General features: G+C 52.6%; 1 protein-coding gene across 4 annotated transcripts in view; it reads right to left on the bottom strand.

Moving 5' to 3' along the window:
- The window catches only part of ASL (argininosuccinate lyase), a 35104-nt gene that overhangs the window by 7718 nt on the left and 4084 nt on the right, over positions 1 to 23302 (bottom strand). For 2 of the 4 annotated variants that reach the window (XM_032757254.2, XM_032757244.2), the window contains 15 exons: positions 20559 to 20753; positions 20104 to 20187; positions 19615 to 19671; positions 19376 to 19473; positions 15904 to 15981; positions 15745 to 15822; positions 15201 to 15253; positions 14797 to 14859; positions 13672 to 13786; positions 13421 to 13505; positions 13262 to 13321; positions 12901 to 12984; positions 10481 to 10561; positions 9906 to 10012; positions 8254 to 9801 (listed from right to left, as the gene is read on the bottom strand). In XM_032757254.2, the coding sequence (XP_032613145.1) occupies positions 9657 to 9801; positions 9906 to 10012; positions 10481 to 10561; positions 12901 to 12984; positions 13262 to 13321; positions 13421 to 13505; positions 13672 to 13786; positions 14797 to 14859; positions 15201 to 15253; positions 15745 to 15822; positions 15904 to 15981; positions 19376 to 19473; positions 19615 to 19671; positions 20104 to 20187; positions 20559 to 20753 (1383 nt within the window). In that variant the 3' untranslated portion in view covers positions 8254 to 9656. Of the gene's footprint in view, positions 1 to 8253; positions 9802 to 9905; positions 10013 to 10480; positions 10562 to 12900; positions 12985 to 13261; positions 13322 to 13420; positions 13506 to 13671; positions 13787 to 14796; positions 14860 to 15200; positions 15254 to 15744; positions 15823 to 15903; positions 15982 to 19375; positions 19474 to 19614; positions 19672 to 20103; positions 20188 to 20558; positions 20754 to 23302 lie in introns of those variants that run through there. The other 2 variants (XM_032757248.2, XM_058444252.1) reach the window with 2 other exon arrangements.

The raw sequence follows: 23302 nt of genomic DNA, 5'->3' as shown, positions 1-23302 counted from the left end.
AGCCTGGGAAACAGCAAGAATCACTTTCTAAAAAATTAAAAATAAAAACATTAGCCGGATGTGGCAGCACACACCTAAAGTCTCAGCTACTCATGACGCTGAGGGAGGTGGATCACTTGAGCCCAGGTGTTCAAGGTTACAGTGAGCTATGATCATGCCACTGCATTCTTGCCTCTTTTAGTGAGACCCTCCTTTAAAAAAAAAAAGTTATGTTTACACTCTTCCGTAGTCTTTTATTAATTAATTAATTAATTAATTTTTTGAGAGGGGATCTTGCTCTGTCACCCAGGCTGAAGTGCAGTGGCGTGATCTTGGCTCACTGCAACCTCCACCTTCTGGGTTCAAGTGATTCTCCTGCCTCAGCCTCCCGCGTAGCTGGGATTACAGGCACATGCCACTCTGCCTGGCTAATTTTTGTATTTTAGTAGCGATGGGGTTTCACCATGTTGGTCAGGCTGGTCTCGAACTCTTGACCTCAAATGATCCACCTGCCTCTGTAGTCTCTTAAGTATGCAATAAAATTATGTCTATAAAAACAATGTACAGGCCAGGTGCAGTGGTCCACGCCTGTAATCCTAGTACTTTGGGAGGCCAAGGCGGGCAGATTACCTGAGGGCAGGAGTTTGAGACCAGCCTGGCCAACATGGAGAAACCCCATCTCTACTAAAAATACAATAATTACCTGGGCCTGGTGGCACATGCGTGTAATCTCAGCTACTCGGGAGGCTGAGGCGGAAGAATTGCTTGAGCCCCGGAGGCGGAGGTTGCAGTGAGCCGAGATTGCACCACTGCACTCCAGCCTGGCCGACAGAGCAAGACTCTGCCTCAAAAAAAAAAAAAAAAAGAAAGAAAGAAAGAAAAAAAAGTATATACCTTAACTTAAAAATACTTTATTGCTTAAAAATGTTAATGATCATCTGAGTTTTCAGTAAGTCATTACATTTTTGTTAGTGGAGGGTCTTGCCTCTATGTCGGTGGCTGCTGACTGATCAGGGTGGTGGTTCCTGAAGGTTGAGATGGCTGTGGCAGTTACAGGCGTGCACCACCACACCTGGCTAATTTTTGGATTTTTAGTAGAGACGGGGTTTCACCATGTTGGCCAGGATGGTCTTGAACTCCTGACCTCGTGATCTGCCCGCCTTGGCCTCCCAAAGTATTGGGATTACAGGCGTGAGCCACGGAGCCCAGCCTTAATACACCATTTTATAAGTTTTTTCTTAGACAGGGTCTCACTCTGTCAGCTAGGCTGGAGTACAGTGACATGATAAGAACTCTCAATGAAGCCTCAAACTCTGGGGCTCAACAGATCCTCCTGCCTCACCCTCCAGAGTAGCTGGGACAACAGGCATGTACCAACATGCCCTTCTAATTTTTGAATTTTTAGTAGAGATGGGGTTTCACCATGTCTGGCCAGGCTGGTCTCGAACTCCACCCACCTTGGCCTCCCGGAGTGCTAGGATTACAGGCGTGAGCCATTGTGCCTGGCCTCATTTTTTTTTTTTTTTTTTTTTACTTCACTTTATTGTGCTTCAAAGATATTGCATTCCTTAACATTTTTAAAATTTAAAAATATAAATAGGCCAGGCGCAGTGGCTCAAGCCTGTAATCCCAGCACTTTGGGAGGCTGAGGTGGGCAGATCACAAGGTCAGGAGATCGAGACCATCCTGGCTAACACGGTGAAACCCCATATATAGTAAAAATCCAAAATGTTAGCTGGGCATGATGGCGGGCGCCTGTAGTCCCAGCTACTCGGGAGGCTGAGGCAGGAGAATGCTGTGAACCCGGGAGGCGGAGCTTGCAGTGAGCTGAGATTGTGCCACTGCACTTCAACCTGAGCGACAGAAGAAGACTCTGTCTCAAATAATAATAATAATAATAATATTTAAAACAATTGAGATGGGGAGTCTCACTATGTTGACCAGGCTGGTCTAGAACTCCTGGCCTCAAGCAATCCTCCCATCTCAGCCTCCCAAAGTGCTGGAGTTACAGGCATGAGTCACCATGCCTGGCCCATTTCTTAACATAGTAGAGGATTGTGGCAACCCTGTGTTAAGTTAGTGTATTAGACCGTTTTTCAAACAGCATGTGCTCATTTGGTGTCTTTGTGTCACATTTCGGTAATTCTTATTGTATTTCAAACTTTATTACTATTTTTTTGAGACAGAGTCTTACTCCATTGCCCAGGCTCAAGTGCAGTGGTTTGACCATAGCTCACTGCAGCCTCGACCTCTAAGGCTCAAGTGATCCTCTTGCCTCAGCCTTCTGAGTAGCTGGGATAACTGGCTTGTGCCACCATTCCTGGCTAATTTTTAACTTTTTTTTTTTTTGTAAAAACAGAGTCTCACTATGTTGGTCAGGCTGTTCTCAAACTCCTGGGTTTCTAGCAATCTTCCCACCTTAGCCTCCCAAATTGATGGATTACAGGCGTTAGCCACTGCACCTGGCTCTTTTTTTTTCTGAGATGGAGTCTCACTCTGTCGCTCAGGCTGGAGTGCAGCAGCCCGATCTTGGCTAACTGCAACCTCCGCCTCCCAGGTTCAAGCGATTCTTCTGCCTCAGCCTCCGGAGTAGCTAGTACTATAGGTATGAGCCACTAAGCCTGCTTGGCTGTTTTTTTCCTCTTCCCTCTTTCCTCTTTTCCTCTTCCTCCTCTTGTTTCTTTTTCTTCCTCCCTCTTTCCTCCTCCTCATTCTTTTTCCTCCTCCTTCCTTCCTCCTTACTGCTGCCCCCCAAACTGCTGGGATTACAGGCATGAGCCACCGTGCCTGGCAGTTTCTGTCTCCTCCTTATCCTCCTCCCCTCTCCCCCTCCCCGACAGGCCTGAGCCACCAATCCAGGTAGTTTCCTTCTCCTCCTCCTCCTCTTCCTCCTTTACAGGCTGTGCCACCACACCTGGCTGTTTCTCCCTCTTCCTCCTCCTCCTCGTCCTTTACAGTCGTGAGCCACTTCGCCTGGCTGTTTCCTCCTCCTCTTCCTCTTCCTTCTCTTCCTTTACAGGCATGAGCCACTGTTCCTGGCTGTTTCCTCCTCCTCCTCCTTTACAGGCGTGAGCCACCACGCCTGGCTGTTTCCTCCTGCTCCTCTTCCTCTTCCTTTACAGGTGTGAGAGCCACCGGGCCTGGCTGTTTCTTCCTCCTCCTCCTCATTCTCCTCCTCCTTTACAGGCCTGAGCCACCGAGCCTGGCCGTTTCCTTCTCCTCCTCCTCCTCCCTCTCCCCCTCCTCCTCTACTCCTCCTCCTTCTCCCCCGACTCCTCCTCTTCTCCTCCTTTCCTCCTCCTCCCGTCTTTCCTCCTCTTCCACCTCCTCCTCTTCTTCCTCCTCCTCCACCTCCTCTTCCTCCTCCTCCATCTCCTCTTCTCCTCCTCCTCCATCTCTTCTTCCTCCTCCTCCATCTCCTGCTCCTCCACTGCTCCTGGCTGCTTCTTCTTCCTCCTCCTCCTTCTCCCCTTCCTTCTCCTCCTCCTCCTCCTTTAACAGGCCTGAGCCACCACACCTGGCTGTTTCCTCCTCCTCCTTTACAGGCTTGAGCCACTGTGCCTGGCTGTTTCTTCCTCCCCCTCTTCCTCCTTTATAGGCATGAGCCACGGCCTGGCTGTTTCCTCCCGCTCCTCCTCCTCCTCCTCCCCCGCCCCCACCACTCCTCCTTCTTTCTTATTTATTTATTTACTTATTCATTTATTTTTAGACAGAGTCTCCCTGTGTCACCCAGGCTGGAATGCAGTGGCATGATCTCAGCTCACTGCAACCTCTGCCTCCCGGGTTCAAGTGAGTCTCCTGCCTCAGCCTCCCAAGTAGCTGGGACTACAGGCTCCCGCCACCATGCCTGGCTAATTTTTGTATTTTTAGTAGAGATGAGGTTTCACCATGTTGGCCAGGCTGGTCTCGAACTCCTGACCTCAGGTGATCCACCCGCCTCGGCCTCCCAAAGTGCCGGGATTACAGGCGTGAGCCACCGTGCCCAGCCACTATTTTATTTTATTTTATTTTTTAAGACAGAGTCTTGCTCTTGTCACCCAGGCTGGAGTGCAATGGTGCGATCTCGGCTTACTACAACTTCTGCCTCTTGGGATCAAGCAATTCTGCCTCAGCCTCCCGAGTAGCTGAGATTACAGGTGCCCGCCACCATGTCCAGCTAAGTTTTGTATTTTTCGTAGAGATGGGGTTTCACCATGTTGGCCAGGCTGGTCTCAAACTCCTGACCTCAGGTGATCCACCCACCTCAGCCTCCCAAAGTGCTGGGATTACAGGCGTGAGTCTCTACGCCCAGCATTATTGTTTTTTTTATTTATTTATTTATTTATTTATTTATTTATTTATTTATTTATTGAGATAGAGTTTTGCTTTCGTTGCCCAGACTGGTGTGCAATGGCATGATGTTGGCTCACTGCAACCTCCACATCTGGGGTTCAAGTGATTCTGCTGCCTCAGCCTCCCAAGTAGCTGGGACTGGAGGCATGCACCACCATGCCTGGCTGATTTTTAGCATTTTAGTAGAGATGGGGTTTCACCATGTTAGTCAGGCTGGTCTTGAACTTCTTTTTTTTTTTGAGACAGAGTCTCGCTCTTTCACCCAGCCTGGAGTGCAGTGGCGCGATCTCGGCTCATTGCAGGCTCCGCCCCCCGGGGTTCACGCCATTCTCCTGCCTCAGCCTCCCGCGTAGCTGGGACTACAGGTGCCTGCCACCTCGCCCGGCTAATTTTTTGTATTTTTAGTAGAGACAAGGTTTCACCGTGTTAGCCAGGCTGGTCTTGAACTTCTGACCTCAGGTGATCCACCTGCCTCGGCCTCCCAAAGTGCTGGGATAACAGGTGTGAGCCACCGCGCCAGTGTATTATTATTGTAATAATATCTGTCATGCTACTCTATGACCAGTGATCCTTGATGTTACTATTGTATCCGTCCAAAAGTAATTGCAGGTTTTGCCATCGAAAATAATGGCACAGCCGGGCGCGGTGGCTCATGCCTGTAATCCCAGCACTTTGGGAGGCCGAGGCGGGCAGATCACGAGGTAAGGAGATCGAGACCATCCTGCCTAACACGGTGAAACCCCGTCTCTACTAAAAATACAAAAAAAAATTAGCCGGGCCTGGTAGCAGGCGCCTGTAGTCCCAGCTACTTGGGAGGCTGAGGCAGGAGAATGGCGTGAATCCGGGAGGCAGAGCTTGCAGTGAGCCAAGATCACGCCACTGCACTCCAGCCTGGGCGACAGAGCGAGACTCCATCTCAAATAAATAAATAAATAAAATAAAGTAATGGCAATAGGCTGGGTGGGGTGTCTCACACCTACAATCCCAGCATGTTGGGAGGCCGAGGTGGTTGGATCACCTGAGGTCAGGAGTTCAAGACCAGCCTGACCAACATGGCGAAACCCCATCTCTACTAAAAATACCAAAAAGAATTAGCCAGGCCTGGTGGCAGGTGCCTGTAATCCCAGCTGCTTGGGAGGCTGAGGCAGGAGAATCACTTGAATCCAGGCAGAGGAGGTTGCGGTGAACCGAGATTGCACCATTGTACTCCAGCCTGGGCAACAGAGCGAGACTATGTCTCAAAAAATAAAAATAAAAACAAACAAAAAAAGATTGACAATGGAAGCAGAAAGAGAACTGAAGATGCTACACCACTGGTCTTGCAGATGGAAGAAGGAACTACAAGCCAAGCAATGCAGGTGGCCTCTAGAAAATGGAAGAAACAAGGAAATGGATCCTCCTCTAGATCCTGGCTGCCACTTGATTTCTTCTCGGTAAAACCAATTTCAGACTTGTGATGTCCAGAATTATCAGATTACACATGTTGAGCCATTAAATTCATGGTAGGCTGGGCGTGGTGGCTCATGCCTGTAATCCCAGCACTTTGGGAGGGTGAAGCAGGTAGAAGGCTTGAGCTCAGGAGTTTGAGACTAGCCTGGGAAACATAGAGCCCATCTCAATTTTTTAAAAATAAAATGAAATTATTTTAAAAGTTTTTTTTTTTTTTTTTGAGAAGGAGTCTCACTCTGTCACCTAGGCTGGAGTGCAGTGGCATCATGGTCTCAGCTGACTGCAACCTCCACCTCCCAGGTTCATGCAATTCTCCTGCCTCAGCCTCTCGAATGGCTGGAACTACAGGTGTGCACAACCGTGCCTGGCTAATTTTTGTATTTTTATTAGATATGGGGTTCCAACATGTTGGCCAGGCTTGTCTCGAACTCCTGGCATCAAGTGATCCACCGGCCTCGGCCTCCCACCATTCTGGGATTACAGATGTGAGCCACTGTGCCTGGCTGAGCTTGGATTTTTCTTTTTTTGAGGCGAAGTCACGCTCTTGTTCCCCAGGCTGGAGTGCAATGGCACGATCTCAGCTCATGGCAACCTCCACCTCCCGAGTTCAAGCAATTCTCCTGCCTTAGCCTCCCGAGTAGCTGGGACTACAGGTGCCTGGCACGACGTCCAGCTTTTTTTTTTTTTTTTTTGAGATAGAGTCTCGCTCCGTCACCCAGGCTGGAGTGTAGTGGTGTGATCTCCGCTCACTGCAAGCTCTGCCTCCCGGGTTCACGCCAGTATCCCATCTCAGCCTCCTGAGTAGCTGGGACTACAGGTGGCGCCTGGCTAATTTTTTGTATTTTTAGTAGAGATGGGGTTTTACCATCTTGGTCAGGCTGGTCTTGAAGTCCTGACCTCATGATCCACCCGCCTTGGCCTCCTAAAGTGCTGGGATTACAGGAGCAAGCCACCGCACCCGGCCTGTTTTTTTTTTTTTTTTTTTTTTTTTAATGTGGTAGCTGGGATCTTGCTATGTTGCCCAGGCTGGCCTTGAACTGAACTCCTGGCTTCAAGCAGTCCTCCCACCTTGGCCTCCCAAACTGTCAGGATTACATGCATAAACCACCGTACTTGGCCTCTAATTTCAGACATATCTTATCAGGAGTTTGGTGAGATTTGCATAGAAGAGGTCTCTGTGTCACCACGGGCTCTCTACTGAACACTTGCAGTGTGCCCGGCCTGGCCTCAGGGCTCTCTGCAGGCTTGGTGTAGCCATGCCTCCCTTGACTGCAGCAAGGCGCGGGTCCCCTCCAGGCCCTACATCCCAGTCACCCTCCCCTCAAGGTCAGTGGGGGGGAATTTATCTGTACATCACTCTCTAGAGTGGAGGAGGTGTCGGTTTTGCAGGAAACTAACCCAGTGGCTGGCATCACATACTAGCTGGATGGCTGACCTTACCACTGACCATGCCCCTTAGGAGGTCACAGGTCACCCTTGCAGTGCTGGTACAGGCCTCAGCCTGAGCAATACCCGTGATGGTGCCTGAATGGTCCAGGAAAGGGTAGGTTCAGCAAGGGGTGAATGAGGGCAGGGGGAGCCCAGAGGATGCTGGGAAGGAAGGGAGATGGACAGTGACTGACGGGGCCACCCACACCCATCAGGTCCCACCAGTCCTGCCAATGACACCCAAGGCAGGAAGTTATTTTTTTTTTTCCCCAATGAGAGAGTCTCACAATGTTGCCCAGGTTGGTCTTGAACTCCTAGCCTCAAACAATCCTGGCTCAGCCTCCTGAGTAGCTGGGATTACAGGTGCACACCATCATGCCATGCTTTTTTCTTTTCTTTTTTTTCTTAGGTCACTGTGTGTTTTTTGTTGTTGTTTTTTGAAACAGAGTCTTGCTCTGTCACCCAGGCTGGAGCCAGTGTTGCGATCTCGGCTCACTTCAACCTCCCCCTCCTAGATTCAACTGATTCTCCTGCCTCAGCCTCCTGAGTAGCTGGGATTACAAGCATTCCCCACTATGCCTGGCTAATTTTTGTATTTTTGGTAGAGATGGGGTTTCACCATGTTGACCAGGCTGGTCTTGAACTCCTGACCTCAGGTGATCTGCCCGCCTTGGCCTCCCAAAGTGCTGGGATTACAGGCATGAGCCACTGTGCCTAGCCAGAAAGTTTGCATTTCTAACAAGCTCCTCGGTGAAAATTATGATGGCCAGGAATGACAGTCTGAGAACAACTGCTCTGGAAGATTTTATCTGCGACCCAGAGCTTTGACCCTTTTGGGGATTTGGTGTCACGTCCTCACTGCTGGAGTCTGGCTTTTGGTTCCTTTCTTTTTTTCTTTTTTTTTTGGGGGGGGGGACACAGACTCCCTCTGTCACCCAGGCTGGAGTGCAGTGGCACAATCTCAGTTCACTGCAATCTCCACCTCCCAGGTTCAAGTGATTCTTCTCTCTCAGCCTCCCAAGTAGCTGGGATTACAGGCATGTACCACCATGCCCGGCTAATTTTTTTTTGTATTTTTAGTAGAGATGGGATTTCACCATATTGGCCAGGCTGGTCTCGAACTCCTGGCCTCAGGTGATCTGCCCGCCTTGGCCTCCCAAAGTGCTGGAATTATAGGCGTGAGCCACTGCACCCAGCCTTAGTTCTTTAACAAAATCTGTCATTGCTCCCAAAATCACGTGGTAGGGGTTATTCATTCTTCCTTGAGTTTAGCTTGTTTATCGTTGTTGTTAATAAAATGTAAGTTTCAGACATTTCTTTTTTTTTTCTTTTAGGGACAGGGTCTTGCTCTGTTTCCCAGGCTGGAGTACAGTGCCATCACAACACACTGCAGCCTCCCACTGCTGGGCTCAAGCAATCCTCCCGCCCTTGCCTTCTAAGTGGCTGGGACTACAGGCACACACCACCACAACTGGCTAGTTTTTGTTGTTGTTGTTTTTTAGACAGAGTCTCACTCTGTGGCCCAGGCTGGAATGCAGTAATGCAGTCTTGGCTCACTGCAAGCTCTGCCTCCCGGGTTCAAGCAATTCTCCTGCCTCAGCCTCCCGAATAGCTGGGATTATGGGCATGCGCCACCATGCCTAGCTAATTTTTGTATTTTTATTAGAGATGAGGTTCCACTATGTTGGCCAGGCTGATCTTGAACTCCTGGTCTCAAGTGATCCACCAGCCTCAGCCTCTTAACAGTGCTGGGATTACAGGTGTGAGCCACCGCGCCCAGTTTGGCTAGTTGTTTTGTTTTGTTTTTGTTTTCATTCATGTTTTTTTTAATGCGGTAGCTGGAGTCTTGCTGTTGCCCAGGCCCTCCCAAAGTGCTAGTATTACAGGCGTGAGCCCTCGCTCCTGGCCTAGGAGGTCACTGTGATACCCTGTTTGAAGGGGATGGGGCCTGGACAGAGCAGAGGCTATGATGGGAGCGCCCTCTTCCCTTCCCGTCTATGACTCTCGTTGCCCTTGCCCAGTTTTCTCCGCTTCCATTTATTTTTCATTTATTTATTTATTTTTAGAGACAGGGTCTCACTCTGTTATCCAGGCTGGAATGCAGTGGCATGATCATAGCTCACTGCAGCCTCCACTCCTGGGCACAAGTATCCTCTCACCTCAGCCTTACAAGTAGCTGGGACTATATGCATGGGCCACCATGCCAGGCTATTTGTTTTATTATTGAGTAGAGATGGGGGTCTCCCTGTGTTGCCCAGGCTGTGTCAAACTCCTGGCCTCGAGCATCCTCATACCTTCCCCTTCCAAAGTGCTGGGATTACAGGCCACCCCGCCCTGCCTCCCCAGTCCCTGACTGTCCCCACTGGCCAGCCCCAGAAAGCCCAGCAACGAGGGAGACAGGCTGGGGCAGGAAACACACAGCAGCCTCCTCTCACACCCACTTTATTAGGGGGCAGGTGCGGGAGGACCTAGGCTTGCTGTGCCTGCAGTAGCGCCCGCACCTGGCGGATCTGCCAGTCGACACTGGAGCGTGCAGTGCCGCCCAGGGCACCATACTGCTCCACACTGTGCCCGTAGTCCCACACGCAGCTCACGTCACCCGAGAACAGGGGGCTGGGGAGAGAGGAAGAGGTGGGCCAGGGTGCCGGGCCACCCTGGGCTCCAGGCACCCAGGCTCACTTCCTAGGAGGCAGCATGGGGAAGGGGATGGGCCACACCTGATGGTCTGCAGCTCCTGCAGTGACAGCTGGTTGAGGGCGACCCCCTTGGTCTCGGCCATGAACACAGCTTTCCCGGAGGCCTCGTGGGCCTGGCGGAATGGCATCTGGATGCCAGGGAGGAAGATGGCGCTGAGGCAGCTTTCTCCATACCCTGATCTGCCTGCATTGTCTGCACCCGCTTCCTTTTTTTTTTTTTTTCTTTTTGACACAAAGTCTCGCTCTGTTGCCCAGGCTGGAGTGCAGTGGTGCCATCTCACCTCACTGCAACCTCCACCTCCCAGGTTCAAGCGATTCTCCTGCCTCAGCCTCCCAAGTAGCTGGGATTACAGGAGTGTGCCACCACACCTGGCTAACTGTTGTATTTTTACAACAAAAGAGATAGGGTTTCACCATGTTGACCAGGCTTGTCTCGAACTCCTGGCCTCAAGTGACCCACCCACCTTGGCCTCCCAAAGTGCTGGGATTACAGGGGTGAGCCACCAGGCTGGGCCGCTTGCGCCCATTCCTGAGCTCCCCCACCCTCTGGGGGGCACCCCATCTCCTCACCCTCCCCCTGGCTGCTACACACTTACCCCTTTGCGGACCAGGTAATAGGCAAGGTCAGTGGCCAGCATGTCGGGGCTGAGAGCCTGTCCCATGTTCTCTTGGTGAATCTGGGGGCACAGGTCGGCGAGTGGTGAGCCCTGGGGACCCTGGGGTCTGAAGCTGCCAGGCCCAGCCCCTGCCCCTCTGCCACGATGTCCCTGCCTTGGGCACATCCTCTCTTACCCACTCGGCTCTGTCTCACTCTCAACTTGAACCATCTTCTCATAATTATCGATAATATTTACGTGTGCTATTAACGCTTACTGGCCTGTATGTTTTACTGGCCTTCATGTTTTCAAAGAGTCCTTATCTTTAGCATACATCAGATGTTCCTGGAGGATTTGTTTTCTGTTTTAGGAGACAGGGTCTTGCTCTGTTGCCCAGGCTGAAGTGCAGTGGCCATTATAGCCCTCTGAAGTCTGGACCTCAAGGGATCTTCCAGCCTCAGCCTCCCGAGTAGCTGGGACTACAGCCATGCACGCCACTGTGCCCAGCTAATTTGTTGTTGTTTTGGGCTTTTTTTGAGACAGGGTCTTGCTCTGTCGCCCATGTTGGAGTGCAATGGCACAATCCTGGCTCTCTGCATCCTTGAGCTCCTGGGCTCGAGGGATCCTCCCACATCAGTCTCCTAAGTGGCTGGGACCACAGGTACACGGCATCACGACTGGCTAATTTAATTTTTTTTTAATTTTACAGACAGGGTCTGGCTATGTTGCTCAGGCTGGTTTTGAACTCCTGGGCTCAAGTGCTTCTCCTGCCTCAGCCTCTCAAAGTGCTGGGATTACAAGCATGAGCCACCAGGCCTAGCCACTGGAGAATTTACTAAGAAAAAATACAAATTGCTGGGGACTACCCCCAGAGTCTCTGATTCAGACATCTGGAGTGGGGCCTCACATCACATTTCTCAGGACTTCTGAGGTGATGCTGGTGCTGCTAGTTGGGGGACTGGCTTTCAGAACACTGCCTTTTTTTTTTTTTTTTTTTGAGATGGAATCTTGCTCTGTCACACAGGCTGGAGCGCAGTGGCGCAATCTCTGCTCACTGCAATCTCCATCTCCCGGGTTCAAGCAATTCTCCTGCCTCAGCCTCCTGAGTAGCTGGGATTACAGGCGTGTACCACCACACTCAGCCAATTTTTATATTTTTAGTAAAGACGGGGTTTCACCATGTTGGCCAGGCTGGTCTCAAACTCCTGACCTCAAGTGATCTGCCCACCTTAGTCTCGCAAATTAATGGGATTACAGGCATGAGGCTCTGCACCCAGCCAAGAAACACTGATTTCAAGACATATCCTGAACTATTTAGGAATGAAATGATGTGATGATGGGAATTTGCTTCAAAATAAGGGGGTAAAGGAGTGGGAGAGAGCTGTGGGTAAAGACAGCTGGAGCCAGGACGTCCGTGAGTTGATTATCATTGAAGCTGGGTGTTGGTACATAGGGTTCATTATGCATTCTCTAGCTGTTATATACATAAATTTCCCATAATAATTGATTTAAAAAGAAATCAGCCAGGCAAAGTGGCTCATGCCTGTAATCCCAGCACCTTGGGAGACCAAGGTGGGAGCATGGCTTGGGGCCAGGAGTTTGAGACCAGCCTGGAAAACATAGGGAGACCCTGTCTCTACAAAAAATAAAAAAAATTAGCCAGGCGTAGTGGCGCATGTTTGTAGTCCCAGCTACTCTGGACACTGAGGTGGGAGGATCACTTGAGCCCAAGAGTTTGAGGCTGCAGTGAGCTATGACCGCACCACTGCACTCCAGCCTGGGTGACAGAGAGTGACCCTGTCTCTAAAAAATGTTTTTTAAAGATATTTAATTTAATTTAATTTAATTTAATTTAATTTAATTTAATTTATATATTTGTAGATGTAGTTTTACTCTGTAGTCCAGGCTGGAGTGCAGCGGCATGATCTTGGCTCACTACAACTTCCATCTCATGGGTTCAAGCGATTCTCTTGCCTCAGCCTCCTGAGTAGCTGGGATTACAGGTGTGGGCCATCATGCCTGGCTAATTTTTGTATTTTTAGTAGAGATGTGGTTACGCCATGTTGGCCAGGCTGGTCTCAAACCCCTGACCTCAAGTGCTCCATCTGCCTCGGCCTCCCAAAGTGTGAGATTCCAGGCATGAGCCACTGCACCTGGCCTTTTGTATAGATTTTCTTTTTTTAAAGAGTTCTAGACAGGCCAGTTGACAGGCCCCAGGCCCCCTGAGCCTCATCTACTTCCACTGCATGGCAGCAGTTTCTGTCCTTTCCCTGTTCCCCAGGAGCAGAAGCGAGCACAGCTCTCCTTCCCTGACCCAGGTCCTCCAGCCCCACCTCGCCTCCTCCCAAGGCCACCCTCCCCGAATGCCCACCCCAGTGCCTGGGACCTAGGGGAGGAGAAGCAGGTGGGTGATGTCTTGCCTGCAGTGTAGAGATGACGCCAGTGGCCACCTGGAGCACGGCACTCATAGTGTCTGACACTTCAAACACAGCTTCCTTGTCCTCCTGGGAGGCACATGGCAGGAGGTGAGGGCCTAGCAGCCCCCTGGCACCCAGAGTCCCCACAGCCCCACCCCCCCCACTGAGGCATCCCCACTGCCTTCCATGGGAAGAACACTCAATACCCCAACAAAGGAAGGGCAGAGAGTCCAAGGGCAGCCACGGATGCCGCTGCGTGCACAGGATGGGAGGATGTATGGCAATCCCGGGGTGGGGCTCTGCCTGGGTGTGCCAGAGCCCTGAGAACCGGCACGTAGTAGCCAGGCCTCCCCCGACCTCGCACCTGTAAGTCTTTGTTGTAGGTGCTGGGAAGTCCCTTGAGGGTCATCAGGAGCCCGGCACACTGCGGGAAGAGGGAGGCACAGGGGCTGGACACGGGATCCTGCCAACTGGCCACCCACCATCAGCCCAGAGGCCCCACCCCTCCCCCTGCCTTGCTCACCCGCCCAAACACACGCCCAGCCTTGCTCCGGATCAGCTCCAAACTGTCGGGGTTTTTCTTCTGGGGCATCAGGCTGCTTCCCGTGCTAGGGACAGAGGTGCTGGCGCTGAAGGGGCTGGACCCTTGGCTGGTCCAGCGGCGCACTGGCTAGGTCTGGCGGAGTGGGGCGGGGAGGAAGGCAGCCACGTCCGCGGGGGGCGGGGAATACAGAGGCCGGCAGGGGCAGATGGAGGTGGCAGTTCAGGGCTTACCTGTAGGCATCCGAGAGCTGCACGAAGCTGAATTCCTTGGTGCAGTAGAGGATGAGGTCCTCGGCCATCCTGCTGAGATGGGTCATGCACAGCGAAGCCCAGAACAGGAACTCGGCTGGGAGAAAAGTTTCCCAGTCACCAGGCCTCTCCCATCGCTACCCAGCCTGACCATATAGAGGGCGGGAGGACGTTAGGCGGTGGGGGGACCCGGCTAAATTTTCATTTTTCGTAAAGATGGGGTCGTGCTATGTCGCCCAAGCTGGTCTGAAACTAGGGGGCTCAAGCAATCCTCCTGCCTTGGCCTCCCAAAGTGCTAGGATTACAAACGTGAGCCACTGCACCTAAACTGTTTTTTGTTATTGTTGTTGTTTTAAATAAACCAGCTTTACCGAGTTATCACTCACAAACAATTTATCCATTTATTTATTTATTTTTTGAGATGGAGTCTCGCTCCCATCGCACAGGCTGGGGTGCAGTGGCCCAATCTCGGCTCACTGCAACCTCCACCTCCCGGGTTCCAGCGAATCTCCTTCCTTAGCCTCCCAAGTAGCTGGGATTACAGGCATGCACTACCATGCCCAGCTAATTTTTGTGCTTTTAGTAGAGACGGGGTTTCGTCATGTTGGCCAGGCTGGTCTTGAATTCTTGACCTCATGTGATCCACCTGCCTCGGCCTCCCAAAGTGCTAGGATTACGGGCGTGAGCCACCATGCCTGGCCTATTTATTTTTATTTTATTTTATTTTTTGAGATGGAGTTTCGCTCTTATTGCCCAGGCTGGAGTGCACTGGCGCGATCTCGGCTCACTGCAGCCTCCGCCTCCTGGGTTTAAGCGATTCTCTGGCCTCAGCCTCCTGAGTAGCTGGGATTACAGGCACCTGCCACCACACGCCCAGCTAAATTTTGTATTCTTAGTAGAGATGGGGTTTCACCACGTTGGCCAGTGCTGGAATTACAGGCATGAACCACCATGCCCCACCCAATTTACCCATTTAAGGTTTATACTTCAGTGTACAATATCACCACAACCAGCCTGTCCATGGAGGTGTGGGAGGAAACTGGAGAGAAGCTGGGCTGAGGGACTAAAGTGAGGCACAGGGCAGGGGACTGGCTCCCCAAGACTCACCCACAAAGTCCCGCTCACTAGTGGCATCCATGCTGTTGAGAGTGATGGCCCCAAAGTTGAGTTCTGGGGGGTAGGAGGAAGCAGGGCTAAGCTGGAGGACAGGGAGTGGCCCCCTCTCCCCCAACTAGGTTGCCCAGCCCCCTCCCCTGATCAGGGTGGGGCAGCAGCTGGGGGAAGGGATCTTTTGCACAGTCCCAGGAGGGAGGCAGGAGCCCTGAGTCTTTCAGTACCAGGCATCCCTGCCATGAGTGACCCCTGGACTTGATGACCTCAGTGCCCGTAGGCAATGAATGAAGGTTTCACCAGGAGCCACAGGCCCCTGCCCTCTGGTTTCAGGTGTGTCTGCGGGTCCTGGCGGGTGCTGAGGGTGATTCTCCCTGGGGAGGAGGGGCAGGACATCTCACCTGCTCGGAGCAGCTCTCGGTCCACACCCAGGGGATTGCCTGCAATGGCCCCACTGCAGGGACAGGGATTCATGGTGACCAGGGCTCCTGGCAGGCAGCCCTGACACACACACACACACACACACACACACAGAGAACCAAGTCCTGGTTGCCAGGGCAACCACCTGGCGCTCAGCCTCTTCCCTGGCCCAGTCTCCTTGGGTACAGAATACTTGTCCCCAAGTGTCCACAAAACACTTGTCCCCAAGCACCGAGTCACCCTGGGTGCAGGACACTTGTCTCTTGACACATGTTTCCATATGTCAGGCTGAGGGCAGCAGGCTGGGCTTGCCAGGAGCCTTGCTGGAGGGCTCTGGCCCTGCTCGGACAGATTCAATGGCTTGGTCATCCCCACCTTAGCGAGAGCTGGGGCTCCATGCGGGGTCCCCCGCTGAGCAGACAAGGCGGTTTTCTGTCCCACTCTGCCCTTCCCAGCTCTGTCAGTCCCTAAGGTTATGCAGCAGCCACCCCCACCAGGCCCTCGGGGCACTGGTGCCTCACCCACCTCCCCAGGGGCAGGACATTGATCCGCTTCCGCACCTCCAGCAGCCGCTCAGAGTCTCGGGTCAGCGCCACGGCGTGGCTGTGGGAAGCCAGGGGCAGGAGAGTCAGGGCAGCCAGGGTCCTCCCCTCCAGCACGGCCCCTGCACTTCACCTGGCTCACCTCAGAATCCAGTGGCTCCAGCGGATGGGCTGGGCCCTCTGCAAATGGGTGTACCCTGGGAAGAGAACGTCACGTTCCCTGTGGGAGAGGAGGAGCAGAAGGTCGGGTGGAGGCTCGCGCAAGGCCTGCCTGTGACACTGGGACCCTGCAGGCCTGGGTCACCCCTGGAAAAAGTGTCGCCCTGCAGCACTCCACCTGAATGAGGGATCTGGTGATCTCCCAGGGACAAATCGGTCTTAAGGGCAAAAGAGGCCGGAAGTGGGACCGTGTGAAGCAAGGACTGGGCCTGAGCTGTGGGGCTTCCTGCAGTGAGGCTTTGCCAGAAACACCCGAAGTCCAGCCTCTGTCACTCAGCATCTCCGAGTAGGGGCCAGAACAGGGGAGGAGGACCGTGTTGGGTATGACTTGGCTGTGGGAGGTTTTGTTTGAGGACCCTAGAAATAGCTGGGGCTCATTCAAGGGCTGCTCTGAGCAGGTGAGATGCCCTGCACCTCATTCAAGTAGGCAGGGCAGAGGCACAGGTGCTGTGAGTGATGGTCCTGTTTTCTTGTTGTTTTGTTTTGTTTTTGTTTTTAGAGACAAGGTCTCGTTCTGTTGCCCAGGCTGGAGTGCAGTGGCATGATTGTAGCTCACTGCTGCCTCGATCTCCTGGGCTCAGGCGATCCTCCTGCCTCAGCCTCCTGAGTAGCTGGGAATAAAGGGACATGCCACCATGCCCAGCTAATTTTTAGTTTTTTGTAAAGATGGGGTCTTGTGGCCAGGCGAGGTAGCTCACGCCTGTAATCCCAGCACTTTGGGGAGGCCGAGGCGGGCGGATCATGAGGTCAGGAGATCGAGACCATCCGGGCTGACACGGTGAAACTGCATCTATACTAAAAATACAAAAAATTAGTCGAGCGTAGTGGTGGGCGCCTGTAGTTCCAGCTACTCGGGAGGCTGAGGCAGGAGAATGGCGTGAACCCAGGAGGCAGAGCTTGCAGTGAGCCGAGATTGCGCCACTGCACTCTAGCCTGGGCGACAGAGTGAGACTCCGTCTCAAAAAAATAAAAAAGATGGGGTCTTGCTATGTTGCCCAGGGTGGTCTGAAACTCCTGGTTTCAGGCAGTCCTCCTGCCTTGGGCTTCCAAAGGGCTGGGATTACAAATATGAGCCACCATACCTGGCCTTTCTTTTGTTGTTGTTGTTTTTGAGAAAGAGTTTCGCTCTTGTTGCTCAGGCTGGAATGCAGTGGCGTGATCTTGGCTCATTGCAACCTCCACCTCCCAGATCCAAGAGATTCTCCTGCCTCCCAAGTAGCTGGGATTACAGGTGCCCACCATCACACCCAGCTAATTTTGTGTATTTTTAGTAGAGATGGGGTTTCACCATGTTGGCCAGGCTGGTCTTGAACTCCTGACCTCAGGTGACTCACCCGCCTCAGCCTCCCAAAGTGCTGGGATTACAGGCGTGAGCCACAGCGCCTGGCCTGTTGTTTTAAATAAACCAGCTTTACTGAGATATCATTCACAATTTACTCATTTAAAGTTTACACTTTACTGTACAACCATCACCACAACCAATTTTAGAACATTTGCATCACCCCATAAAGAAATTCTGTACTCAAGGCCAGGCACGGTGGCTCAAGCCTTTAATCCCAGCACTTTGGGAGGCCAAGATAGAAGGATCACTTAAGGCCGGCAGTTTGAGACCAGCCTGAGCCACATAGCGAGACCCTGTTTCTACAAAAAATTTAAAGAATTCACGGCTGGGCGCGGTGGCTCACGCCTGTAATCCCAGCACTTTGAGAGTCCGAGGTGGGTGGATCATGAGGTTGGGAGATCCAGACCATCCTGGCTAACACGGTGAAACCCTGTCTCTACTAAAAATACAAAAAATTAGCCAGGCGTGATGGTGGGCACCTGTACTCCCAGCTACTGGGGAGGCTGAGGCAGGAGAATGGTGTGAACCTGGGAGGCAGAGGTTGCAGTGAGTGGAGATCACGCCACTGCACTCCAGCCTGGGCAACAGAGCAAGACTCCGTCTCACAGGTGGTGCACGCCTGTGGTCCTAGCTACTCAGAAAGCTGAGGTGGGAGGATCACTTGAGTCCAGGAGTTTGAGGCTGCAGTGAGCTATTACTGAGCCACTGCACTCCAGCCTAGGTGACAGAGCAGGATCTCATCTCTAAAGACAATTTAAAAAGTTAAAAATTTAAAAATTAAGCCAAGCGCAGTGGCTTATGGGTATAATCCTAGCACTTTGGCAGGGCGAGGCGGGTGGATCACCTGAGCTCAGGAGTTCGAGACCAGCCTGGCCAACATGGCAAAACCCATCTCTACTGAAAAAAATACAAAAATTAGCTGGACACGGTGGTGCACACCTGTAACCTCAGCTACTTGGGAGGCTGAGTCACTAGAATCACTTGAACCTAGAAGGCAGAGTTTGCAGTTAGCTCAGATGGCGCCACTACACTGCAGACTAGGCGACAGAGCAAAACCCTGTCTCAAAAAACAAAACAAAACAAAACAAACAACAACAAAAAATTAAAGAAACCCTGAACTCAGTAGCAGACACTCCCTGTTCCTCCTAGCAGCCCCACCCCACCTGCTGGGTGACAATTCTTGTGCCCTTGTTTTCCCCCAAGTCTGTGCAACAGGGGTCACAGGGAGTTGAGGAAGAGGAGGGGTCTCTGACAACACATGGAGACTCCTCAGCAGCTCTTCGTCCAGGTCTACAAGGAACAAATCCAGTCCCAAAGACACCAGGTCCCAGAAGCCAAAGCCTGAAATGAGGCTAGCAGGAGGCAGCCTTTGGCTCTGTCTGTTGCCAGATGGGCTGGGTGGGGAGGTGAAGCTTGGGATGGGGGATCTGGGGGACAGGCAGGGTGGGGAGTGACTGGCTGCTCCAGGCACAGCCAAGCTAGCTGTGCTTGGCTTGGCTTCCTGCCCTCAAATCTGCAAATGGTGAGTTTTCTTTTTTCTTTTTTTTGAGACAGAAGTCTCGCTCTGTAGCCCAGGCTGGAGTGCAATGGCGCGATCTCAGCTCATTGCAACCTCTGCCTCCCAGGTTCAAGCAGTTCTCCTGCCTCAGCCTCCTGAGTAGCTGGGATTACAGGCGCACACCACCACATTGCCTAATTTTTGTATTTTTAGTAGAGACAGAGTTTCCCCATGTTGGCCAGGCTGGTCTCGAATTCCTGACCTCAGGTGATCCACCCACCTCAGCCTCCCAAAGTGCTGAGATTACAGGCGTGAGCCACCGCACCCGACCCCAGGAAGGGTTAGTCTTCTCTGCTGAGCTAGACTGGCATGGGAGTATTGGGGCCTGCAGGAAATGGCCCACTCCTGGCTGCTCTGCCTCAATCCTGGAGTTCTGGGATGCACCTGTCCCCCAGGGCCTGGCACCCCCACCCTGTTCACCCCTGCCCCCTAGGTCTCCTGTTCAGGCTGCCATCACACCTCTGTCTGCCCCCTGGGTGTCCCTGTAGGACTCACGCCTCTGCCCGATCCACCATGGTCCTAATGAGCTCCCAGAGGAGGCCCGAGAGTGTGGAGCAGGTCTGCCGCATCCACAGCCTGAGGTCCGTGACCACCTGTGCGAGGAGGAGGTGGTGCTCAGGGAAGCCGACGTATTGCTTCCCTGAGGAGCCAGGACCGCTGCAGAGCTCTAACTGCCACCTGGGCTCCTCAAGTTTGGGACAACCGGAGCAGGGGGATGGAGGGGCTAGAAGCACCTGGTCATTCCGGCTCCGTCCCGTGTGCAGCTTCCCTGCCGTTTCACCAATGAGCTCCTGGAAGTGAAGGGAGACCCAGGGTCACGGTCTATATCCCCAGAGGAGTCAACCCAGGCAGGGCAGGGTTCCTCATCAGCCCTGTCAACCTACCTCCATACCCCAGAGCTCCGGGTCCTGCCCAAATCTCTTGCCATTTCTGCTGAGGCCTGTTGTTCTTTTTTTTTTTTTTTTGTAATTTTTGTAGTTGTGGGACCTCATTATGTTGCCCAGGCTGGACTCGAACTCCTGGCCTCAAGCAATCCTCCCACCTCAGCCTCCCAAAGTGCTAGGATTATAGGCATGAGCCAGGGCGCCTGGCTCATGTCCTGAGGTCTCGCATGCTGTCTGCCAATGGCGAAGTAAACAGAATGATGGTGCTAATGCTCAAAGTGGCCCTGGGCAAAGTGGAGAGGGGAGGCCAGGAAAGCAGCGGGGCTCCAGGGGTCATACCTTCAGGCGGCGCTCATTGGCTGTGTGGATGTCCTCATCATTGGAGTTGAGTCTGAAGATGCCCTGGGCCCACTCCTCAGCCACCTATAGCAGGTAGCAGCAATGCCAGAGGTCAGGTGAGCAGGCATCAGCAGCCAAGAGAGCCCCTGCCCTGGTCCCACCCTATCCCTGATGACTGACTGTCCCTGTCCGGGAGCTAAGTCCTGGAAGCGCACCCTGGGAGGGGGCATCTCAGGCCCAGCACACCTTCACCCATGAGCCATGTGGGCCACAGGGGTCATTAAAAGATGGAGAGAGGTGATCATCAAGGCACACAGTTAAACAGCACTTGAGTATATAATTAGTTCAGTGTGAAACCACAGATGGGCAACACTGCACTGTTTGCTCAGGGATTTGGTGGGAGCCTGGGGCCACAGGAAAGGGGCCTTGGGTGGGGCTTGGGCCACGGTGAGTACCTTATCTAGGCCATGGAGTATCTGGTCCATCTCGGCCTTGGTGAGGAGCCCTGCCTTCTCCAGGCCCCTGCTGTAGGCTTTGCTGCCTTGAACATCCACCTTCCAAAGGTGCCGGTCGTAGGAAATGGACGCGTTGAATTTCTCCATGATGGGGTCCACTGCACCCACAAACCGGCCACCCCAAAGCTTCCCACTCTGGCCAGGAGAGCAAGAACAATTAGTCTCTCCTCCACCCTCCAGAACAGCACTTCTTGCAAAGAGTCTTTGGGAAACTTATCAAGTCTGATGGTAGCAGGGGCATCAGATCATTCTAACTGGGCAGACAAGGAGGCTGAGACCTTCCCAGAGTCACCACTCTGGGAGTGAGCATGGGTACGTGGCTGAACACCAAAAGTTTGGGTTCTTTTTTTTTTTTTTGAGACAGATTCTCACTCTGTCGGCCAGGCTGGAGTGCAGTGGTGCCATCTCGGCTCACTGCAATCTCTGCCTCCCAGGTTCAAGAGATTCTCCTGCCTCAGACTCCTGGGTAGCTGGGATTACAGGCACATGCCACCACACCCAGCTAATTTTTGTATCATTAGTAGAGATGGGGTTTCTTTTTTTTTTTTTTTGGAGACGGAGTTTCGCTCTTGTTGCCCAGGCTGGAGAGCAATGGCGCGATCTCGGCTCACCGCAACCTCCGCCTCCCAGGTTCAAGCAGTTATCCTACCTCAGCCTCCTGAGTAGCTGGGATTACAGGCATGCACTACCACGCCCGGCTAATTTTTTGTATTTTTAGTAGAGACGGGGTTTCTCCATGTTGAGGCTGGTCTGGAACTCCTGACCTCAGGTGATCCGCCCACCTCGGCCTCCCAAAGTGCTGGGATTACAGGCGTGAGCCACCGCGCCCGGCCCGAGATGGGGTTTCACCATGTTGGCCAGGCTGGTCTTGAACTCCTGACCTCAGGTGATCCTCCTGTCTTGGCCTCTGAAAGTGCTAGGATTACAGGCATGAGCCACTGTGTGTGGCCTTGAAGTTGGGGTTCTTTCCCACCACATGGCACCCCTCCAAGGAGATGGTGGCAGGGCCTGAGGCACCCCTCAGACCACAGCAGAGCTTCTGGAACCTTTCCCACCACTGACCAAGGAGCCAGGTGCCATCCTAATTGTTGATACAACCCTCTGGGGTAGGCATCAATACAATTCCACTATGAAGAGGGGGAAACTGAGGCACAGAGCAGCCTGCTCTCATCTGGGGTGGGAGAGCCAGGGCTGTGGCCCAGCAGTCTGAAGTCAGAACCTATGCTTTTCACCCCTGTTCCACCAGGGCTTCTGGACTTGGCTTTGGTGTCCTGAACCTTTGCTGCAGGGACAGGCAAAGAGGCCTTGAGGGTCTCCACCAAGCTTAAGTGCCCTGCAACTCTCTCCCTCACAGCTTGGAGCTGGACTAAGATCCCAATTCCTACCACTCCCTTGGCTCTGAAAAGCACCCTGACACCCCCATTGTCACTGGCCTTCTAGGAGGTCGCTGGGTGATCCCTTACTCCCCAGGAGCCAAGAGCGGAGGAATGGTATGTAGGCATCTACGTTTTGTTCGTTTTTTTTTTTTGAGATAGAGTCTCACTCTGTTGCTTAAGCTGGAGTGCAGTGGCATGATCTCAGCTCACTGCAACCTCCACCTCCTGGCTTCAAGCCAATTTTCCTGCCTCAGCCTCCTGAGTAGCTGGAATTTTAGTTGTGTGCCACCACACCTGGCTGAGTTTTATTTTATTTATTTATTTATTTATTTATTTATTTATTTATTTATTTATTTATTTTTTGAGACAGAGTCTCGCTCTGTCACCCAGGCTGGAGTGCAGTGGCGCGATCACGGCTTACTGCAAGCTCCGCCTCCCGGGTTCACGCCATTCTCCTGCCTCAGCCTCTCCGAGTAGCTGGGACTACAGGCGCCCGCCACCACGCCTGGCTAATTTTTTGTGTTTTTAGTAGAGACAGGGTTTCACCGTGGTCTCGATCTCTTGACCTCGTGATCCGCCCGCCTCGGCCTCCCAAAGTGCTGGGATTACAAGTGTGAGCCACTGCGCCCGGCCGAGTTTTATATTTTTAGTAGAGACGGGGTTTCACCATGTTGGTCAGCCTGGTCTCGAACTCCTGATCTCAGGTGATCCCCTGACCTTGGCATCCTGAAGTGCTTGGGATTACAGGCATGAGCCACCTTGCCCAGCCTGTTTTGTTCGTTAAAAAAAATCTTTTTTAATTCTTTTTTTTTTTTTTGAGATGGGGTCTGTCTTTGTCACCCAGGCTGGAGTGCAGTGGCGGGATCTTGGCTCACTGCAAGCACCACCTCCCAGGTTCACGCCATTCTCCTGCCTCAGCCTCCTGAGTAGCTGGGGCTACAAGTGCCCGCCACCATGCCCGGCTAATTTTTTGTATTTTTCTTTTTTTCAGTAGAGACGGGGTTTCACCGTGTTAGCCAGGATGGTCTTGATCTCCTGACCTTTGATCTTCCCACCTCGGCCTCCCAAAGTCCTAGGATTACAGGCGTGAACCACTGCACCCGGCCTTTAAATTCTTTTTTAGACACAGGGTCTCACTTTGTTACCCAGGTTGGAGTGCAGTGGCACCATCATAGCTCACTGCAGCCTCAAACTCCTGGGCTCAACCAATCGTCTCGCCTCAGCCTCCCCAATAGTTGAGACTACAAGCATGCGCCACCACACCCAGACATTTTTTAAAAAATTTTATAGGACCAGGAGTGGTGGCTC

The sequence above is a fragment of the Hylobates moloch genome, unplaced genomic scaffold (genome assembly GCF_009828535.3).
Source record: "Hylobates moloch isolate HMO894 unplaced genomic scaffold, HMol_V3 SCAFFOLD_1, whole genome shotgun sequence".
Classification (NCBI taxonomy): Eukaryota; Metazoa; Chordata; class Mammalia; order Primates; family Hylobatidae; genus Hylobates; species Hylobates moloch.
This window is presented reverse-complemented; position numbering and strand designations above follow the sequence as displayed.